General features: G+C 43.8%; 1 protein-coding gene across 1 annotated transcript; it reads left to right on the plus strand.

Annotated features, from left to right (window-relative positions):
• Positions 1-7,404: 7,404 nt before the first annotated feature.
• Positions 7,405-7,857, plus strand: LOC138898968 (uncharacterized). Its single transcript, XM_070185078.1, has one exon. The coding sequence runs from the start codon at positions 7,405-7,407 to the stop codon at positions 7,855-7,857; it is 453 nt and encodes a 150-aa protein (XP_070041179.1).
• The last annotated feature ends 400 nt before the right edge of the window (positions 7,858-8,257 follow it).

Raw genomic sequence — 8,257 nt, forward strand, 5'->3', positions numbered from 1 at the left:
CGCAGGTGCGAGGAATTTACTGCACTTGCGGGCGGAGAAGCGCATAAGCGGAAGTGGTCTGGGGCTGGTTGATCGCAGGTGCGGGTGCTGTAGTGCACTTGTAGAGCCGCATGTGCGGTCATGGGCGTGCAAGTGCGGAGTGGTGCTCGAGCTGGGAAGTCCGCAGGTGCAAAGATTTTGTAAAGAAGCAGATGCGCACCTGCGGTTGATTGGCCGCATAAGCAGAAAGAGCTGACTTGGGGGAAGCCGCATTTGCGAGGAATCTTCCGCAGAAGTGGAGCCGTAGAAGCGGCTACTGTTCCGCATATGCGAAAAGGTCGCTGGGCAGTGTTGTTTTAAGAACGAGATTTTACCCATTTTCATTCATTCTCTCTTGGTTTGGGCAATGTCTGGAGAGTTTCAAGTGGATGTTTTCATAATCTATGTCAAGGTAAGTAATTCCCACATATTGTGAGTTAAATACATGATTTATCTTTGGATTTGAACATGGAAATTAGTAGAAATTTTGGACTTTGGTAGAAAACCTAGAAATTGGTATTTTTGGATATTTACCACGAAATTGGTCATCGAATTGGAAATAAATCATATATTTGGGTTCGTAATGTTATGGGTAAAGTTTGTCTTTGAGAAATTTTGGAAACCGGGCATGTGGGCCCGAGGGTCGACTTTATTGACTTTTCAAGCGGAGTTGGAAATTGTTACAAATTGATTAATTATGGGTAATAGAGTATATATAAGGACTTGCACATTTGTTTGACTAGTTTTGGAGAGACGAGTATCGGTTTGAGGTGTTAGAGTGGCGTTGGAGCCGGCTACGGAACTTAGGAGCGAGGTAAGTCTCCTGTCTAACTCTGTGAGGGGGGAAACAACTCCTAGGTGATGTATTTGATATGTGCTACTTATTGTGGGGGCTACGTACGCACAAGGTGAAAAGAGTCCGTACGTAGCTAGATTCATGTTATGTCCGGGTAGACTTAGGTTCCCTCTATGCTATAACTGTACTATTTGAGTTGTCTCTTGCCTATTAAATTCCTTTATTTCACGTTACGATTTGAGACTAGACTTGTGTAGAGGGATAGACTTGCTATTGTAGTGATTCGACGGGCTTCATGATCAGACGCGGAATAATTGTACTCCTCCTACGAATTTCTCCCGCGTTATGCGTTTTCATCGAAAGGTTTCCCTTAAAATTTATAACTTACATGTCTATTCATGAGTGGGGTCAAGGACCATTTAAAGCTTCTTATTCTAATAGGATCTGGCCGTTCACCTTGGCAGTATAATAGATACATCTATGGTTCGTGTCGTTCGACCCTCGGCAATGCGCATATTATGATGGGATCGAACCATTCGCCTCGGTAGGATTATGTATCACACTTTTATGGGAGCGGGCCGTTTACCTCGGCAATAAAATAGATGTATCTATGGGATCAGGCCGTACGCCTAGGCATTTCTATAAAATACTTTTATGAAATCATGCGTAATAATTGACAAGAAGCTAGTATATTTGTGAGTTTTCCTGATTTGAACTATGACGACCTATCTGGTGAGGTCTATTATATATATACTTCGATTGAGGAGGTAACTACTAGCTGAGAGCTTGAGTTATTGCTGAGAGGAGAATTTTACTACGTATTTATACTACTTGTTTCGTTTATTTACTTTGACTCACATTTGTTTCCTTCTACTGTACCTGTCTTATTGGACTACTAGTAAGTGTCGATGTCGACCCCTCGTCACTACTTCTCTGGGGTTAGGCTAGATACTTACTGGATATGCGTTGATTTACGTGCTCATGCTATATTTGCTGCACTTATTGTGCATGTACATATATGTCTGATGGTCTTTTGGGCGCAACGACGCGACTATTGCGGGGACTTTACCGTGAGCTACATTCCATGTTATGATCCGCAACCTGCAGAGTCTCCATCAGAGTCATTATTTATATTCTCCTATCTAATTTTTATTCTAGACAGATGTTGTATTTTATTATATTTTCTAGATGATGCTCATGCACTTGTGACACCAGGTTTTGGGGGTTCCTACAAGTTGTTCTTTATTGTAGCTCGTGTAAATATTATCATTTACCCTGTAACTTCTATTTCATACTATTTAATTAATGGAAATTTTTATTTCAAAATACTAAAATGAGTAATTAAGTTGATCAATCACCGTTGGCTTGTCTGATGGCGGTGTTAGGCGCCATCATGACCTTTAGTGAATTTTGGGTCGTGACAACTTTGTATCAGAGCATTAGGTTCACTTAGGTCTCACGAGTCATGATAAAGTCTAGTAGAGTCTTGCTGATCGGTACAGAGACGTCTGTACTTATCTTCGAGAGGCTACAGGGCTGTTAGGAGCACTTCCCTTTTTGATTTGCTCATCGTACTGTTTGATTCCATTGAGGCTTATGCCTTTATTTCCTTCCTAATTAATCTTACGCGACGTGGGGCACTTGTTGTCAATCGGGCATCGAGGAGTTATATTGGTACTGCAGACGTGGTGCAGGATGTTTTTCTATGCGTGTTCAGGCTGGCTATTATCGTTGCCTTGTGGAAGGATGTTCTTTTGTTCCAGCTCAGTATCTGTATTCCCTATGGTTTTGAGACTGTGCATGGATGGCTATGATATCAATGCGTTGTTATCGCACAATGTTGGTGTGATGGCATGGAACTTGTTTATGTGTTGAGGCAGTAAATGACTTGAAAGGAGGATTTCTCAGTGCATGATTTAGGGGCTCAACATTCAATTCCAGCAAAGGAAAGGCAATCAGACTATGGATGCTCAGGCGTTGGTTGATGAAGTGATGAGACTTGGTCTTTTTGAGTGTGGTGGAATTCTCATTTGTGATGTGGTGTCGTCGTCCTTGTTTGAACGCATTAAGGTTCGACGATATTATGGTTTTCTTCAATTTGCCTTCGGGGCAGGGTGTTGTGAAATGGTGCCTAAGAAGAGGTTGTCAGAGATAGCAGAGTGTAGCAGTTTTGGAATCAAATTGGTATTTCTAATGTTGATGGCTCGAGAAAGATGATCTTCTAGGAGGTTTAGAGTTGGTAGCAATTCATTAGTTTATGTGGCACAAGTATGGATTTGATTTGAGGCAATATTTGGGCAGGGAAGTATGAGGAAGGACATGGTGGGAGATGTCTCGCGGTGGTTGGATTACTAGCAGGCCAAGTATGAAAAGCGGAGGTCGAGAAGTTGCTTAAAGGAGATGGTTTGACCGAAGTGGGAGTGGCAGAGTAACAAATGGATTCTGTGGTAGGATAGCCACATACCTTGAGGAAGATTAGAGCGATTTGGGAGGCATGGTGGAAAGTGACTAGGTCCACGGATTATAATTGGAATGGTGGTTACTGTACGGAGAAAGATGGAATATGGCAGAAAGGAGTTTTCTTGAAATGAAGAGGGGTGTGAAGATTTGATTATTGTTTCGGATGCAACATGACTTTGAGTTTGGAAGGTATTGTTAAACTTTCAGTTGATGTCAATGGGGGAAGGAACAGACTTGTACAGTTGGTGGACGAGCATGGGCTCAGGAGGGTTTACTGATTTCGTGGTAGTTGCACCCAGTGCAACGTCGTTTGGAGATGTCGGTATGGAAATCCACAGGTGGGCTATTTCCTATGGATAGGTCGGCAGTTGTGTGATTTTGATGAAGTTTCTATGAAGAGTTCTACTTACTACGAAGCGAAAGGTCGAGTATACGATTATGGTTGATAATTTGGAATGTTCATGAAAAGTTTAAAAAGAGGCTACAAGAAATTTGGCAGGTTAAAAGTGAGAGATCATGGTAATTGAGAAGGAGGAATCATTGTGGGCTCTACATTATCTGATGATATCTTAAAGTTAAGTGGGGGAGCCCACCGCGTACGATTGGATCGCATGGTTGTCTGCTTGTGCGGTTTCTGGTTGTCGATACGTTGGTGGATTATTTATGACTATGAAAAGAAAACATCAGGGGTAATTGAAGAAAGGAACTTAATGAATGTGTGTTATACTTCGCCTTATCGATTCGGGTGCAATTTTTGGGAAGACTCAGAGTTTACGCTTTTTGTGGGTGTAATGTACGAGCAAAAGAATTCAGCAGGTTGCTTCTTTGAGACGGTGTTCATATGCTAGCAGAGCATTGGAGTTTGGTTATATTTGGGACCAGGTAAGAGTGGGTGACTCTCAACAACGGTCCTAGTGGGTTCAAGAATCTAAGTGCAGTGCCTAAGGATTTCGGGTCCGTTGTGTGATTAAGGATCGAGTTTTCGTAGTGGATTACGAACGGGACTTGGGATGTTCTATGTTATCATCTGGTATGTGGTGCAGTATTGGAGGAAAGGAAGAAATAGCTTCGAATTCGCGGAAGGTCTTACAGAATGGGTGTACCAGTCGGAGATGCTATTGTGCGCATAAGGAGAGTATGAGATGGTTCAAGAGTATTAAGACAATATAGTCTCGTGATGCGGATCACTCGAGCTGAGTGCGGATTTGGTTCGTTACGTTTGTGAATGGAGCTACTATTATTTCTAAGGCAAGTCGAGAGTAAATTGGAAGAAGTTAGGTCAGTTAGTAATGATTGAATCAGCATGATTGTGACAATGAGCAGTTTCTTCGGCGTGTGAAGTTATACATGTGGTTTGTGATTGTACGCGCGGGCTTGACAACCACCACAACTTGATTGATTTGGGAGGTATTTGATTCAAATGGCCTTGCGGTGTAAATGGATTCCGGAGGAGTCATGGCGATTTAGATCGCGACTTGAGGTTTTTATTTTTCTATGGTTTGGGAATTCAGTTGCGTATTGCATTGGCTCTTCTGAAATGAGCTGAGTGAAAGGTTTCTAGATAATGAAGTGTTTATTCTACTGGTAATTCAGGGGTTATGATGAATTCTTGTATTCTCGCGTAGCGACATGATAGGTGCAGTGAGTGGCATGGGAATTTGAAAGTTGAGGATCAAGGTTGCGGTTTGGTGTTGACAAGAATGTCACGAGCTCAGATGAGCAGGGGAGAATTTAGATGTTCAGAGTAAGCTGGCATTTTCTTTAGTGTCACTTGAGAATAGTGTCCTGTGTAAGAGGCTTTGTGTATTGATTTGCGGATTCTTAATTTGCTTTACAGAATTAGAATAGTTGGTGGTATGGAGGAGCAGACTTCGCTACCTGGTGCGAAAGGTCGTGGGAGCGTACCTCACGGGGAGATTTGTATAAGTGTGACATATTAGTCACTCGATTGTTAAAGATTAAAACCAAGTACGGGGATTTTTGGTAATATCGTTAATGTGAGATTTTATGCCTGGAGGGCGCTCCATTCCTTTGGTTGTGAACTGTGGGAGTTGTTCCGGATTGAGATGGCTTGATTATTTGCACATGTGTTGTGGTCCCGTGTAGCTTGTGGTATTAAATGAGCAGGATGGCTCTTGAGATGCATGTAATTTATTTCCCCTTAGCCGTGCTTGGGTTTCGTAGCGTATGGCGCTATCCGTCTCCCCAAGGTGGTATTTTCGCACTTGGCGTACTTGTGGTCGATATTCGTTATTTCATAGGTATAAGCATTATGGCTTGATGGGCATTTCCTTATTTATTGTTATGTGTGGTCGGGTGGCACGCTGCCATGGGTACGTTGTTTGGATCAGGTTGCACGCCGTAACGGTATCATGTGTGGATCGGGTTGCGCGCCGCAACAATGAGATGTTGAGTACGGTTCCCTATATCTATTCTTGTGTATTTTGTTTCTCATTCTCTAAGAAGGGTTCATAGCATCTGTTCGACCGTCTTATTTGTTACGCATGCTGAATAGTTCCTTTCCAGAGTTCATTTTTCCTTATGTATCGTATTCGAGTTTGTAGCTTTCTGGCGCATTGTTGGCATCATATGAGATTTTTGGCAGTGTTAGAGATGGATTATTGCTTGAGCAACTTATACTGGGTGAGACGAGGTTATTGGACCTGAGATCAGTGCGATGGGAGTTATGTAGGGTATATTAAAGAGCAAATATTGTTATTCAGTTCCGAATGAGGTAATGGTCCTTGTTAGGAGGGGAGACTCCATGATTTATTAATTTGGTAGGTGGTTATTAGTTTCAACACATATCTGCCGTCATGGCAGTATTTTGAGAGTTGGAACAGGACTTATATGCGTCATGAGGTGTATTACCGGCATCAGATTAGTGAAATTTTAGATATTGTGGTCGGAGGATATTGTTATGGTCAAGCAACTTATGTGGTGCATGGCGTGATTTCAGGGGAGGAGCATGGTCATGTTGGGTGCAGTGTGTGAGGTTTTATACGGTGTTCGTATGCTAGAATTAGGTCTTGTAGAGGAATTTAGAGGTTGAATTGTTTTTCTAAGGCTTATTGACTAAATAAAGAGGGAGAATCTTCAGTCTGGCTCGAGCTAATATGCTCACATGGGTTGTAGTGGTACGGGTAGGTTCACGAGGTGTTGAACAATGATTTTGGATGGCTCCGCAGCAGTTCTTAGCACGTTCGAGAACAGACGTATGTTTAAGTGGGGGAGAATGTAACGACCCGACCGGTCATTTTGAGCTCTAGCGCGTCGCTCGGCGGTTCGGAGTCCCCCCCTATCTTTATTATATTGTTTCCTTATCCTCATTAGACTCTGATGTATAGAGATATTTAGTATTTCTCTTTAGAGCTTATGACTTATATCTACCGGGTTTTGGGAGTTGTTTATACTCAGAGTTGCAGATTTTATTTATTATAGTTGTTGATGTTTTGAGTTTTAGCTTAATATTTCAGTTATTCCGCATATTTGTTAGGATTACCTAGTCTTAGAGACTAGGTGCCATCACGACATCCTACGGAGGGAAATTGGGGTCGTGACAAGTTGGTATTAGAGCTCTAGGTTCATAAGTGTTATGAGTCACAAGCAGGTTTAGTAGAGTCTCGCGGATCGGTACAGAGACGTCTGCACTTATCTTTGGGAGGCTATGGAACTGTTAGGAAAAGCATCACATCTTTGATCCCTTATCGTGCAAAATCTTTGACTTCGGATTCTAAATTTTCTGTCTTTCTATTCTCTCACAGATGGTGAGGACACGTACAAATGGATCGGATGACCAGACACCCACGCCCACTGCTAAAGCCGTGAGAGGACAGGGCTGGGGTAGAGGCCGAGGATGTTCACGTGGTGCAGCCAGAGGACCCGCATGAGCTACTATAGAGAAGCCACCAGTAGCTCTAGTTGGAGTGCAGGCATCTGAGACGCCTGTTACTGCACTAGCCCTCCAGGAGACTCTCGCCCAGTTACTGAGCTTGTTCAACACTTTGGCTCAGGCAGGGTTGATACCACTTGCTCCTGCCACATCTCAGGCCAGAGGAGGAGCATAGACTCCCACTACCCCTACCCTAGAGCAGCGGGTCCAGGTCGACCAGGTTCTAGAGGTCATACAAATGCAACCGGTAGCCCTAGTTCGGCCCGAGGTTAGGGCAGCAGTTTCTGAGGAGGAGCAACTTAGGCTCGAGTTGTACAAGAAGTACCACCCTCCTACTTTTAGTGGCTTGGCGTCAGAGGATGCCCAGGGTTTTCTTGAGGAGGGCCATTGTATCCTTTGTACTATGGGTGTTACGGAGTCCAGTGGGGTTTCTTTCACTACGTTACAACTTAAAGGAGCAGCCTATCCGTGGTGGCGAGCATATAAGTTGGATAGTCTGGCCGAGGCAGCTTCACTCACTTGGACTCAGTTCTCAGATATGTTCTTGATGGATTATGTTCCCCAGAGTCTTAGAGATGCATGGCGTGCAGAGTTTGAGCAGTTGTGCCAAGGTTCTATGTTCGTGTCAGAATATGCGGTCCGGTTCAGTGATTTGGCTAAGCATGCACCAACCTTGGTTGCTACTGTCTGAGAGAGGGTTCGTCGATTTATCAAGGGGCTCAACCCCAATATCAGATTTAGCATGGCCCGAGAGTTGGAGATGGATATCGTATACCACCAGGTAGTGGGGATTGCTAGGATATTGGAGGGTATACTGACTCGAGAGAGGTTGGAGAGAGAGGCCAAGAGGTCTCGAGGGTCTGGCATATATAGTGGTACTCGTGCCCCAACTGCAACTCGTCAGGGTAGGGGCTATGTGAGTCGCCCTGTTCATTCAACACTTCTAGCCGCCAGCGGTACTCGGTCCACTCTTAGGCCTCATGCTCCCTATTATGCACTGCCATTGTCTAGTGCACCTCCTGCACGGGGTGCTTTCAGTCGTTAGTCCAGCCGATCAGGCCCAAACCAGCCACAAAAGCCACGTTCTACGA

The sequence above is a fragment of the Nicotiana tomentosiformis genome, chromosome 9, assembly GCF_000390325.3.
Source record: "Nicotiana tomentosiformis chromosome 9, ASM39032v3, whole genome shotgun sequence".
Lineage (NCBI taxonomy): Eukaryota > Viridiplantae > Streptophyta > Magnoliopsida > Solanales > Solanaceae > Nicotiana > Nicotiana tomentosiformis.

Coding starts and splice junctions, on each gene's coding strand:
- LOC138898968 (XM_070185078.1), top strand. CDS start 7,405: ATGCAACCGGTAGCCCTAGTTCGGCCCGAGGTTAGGGCAGCAGTTTCT.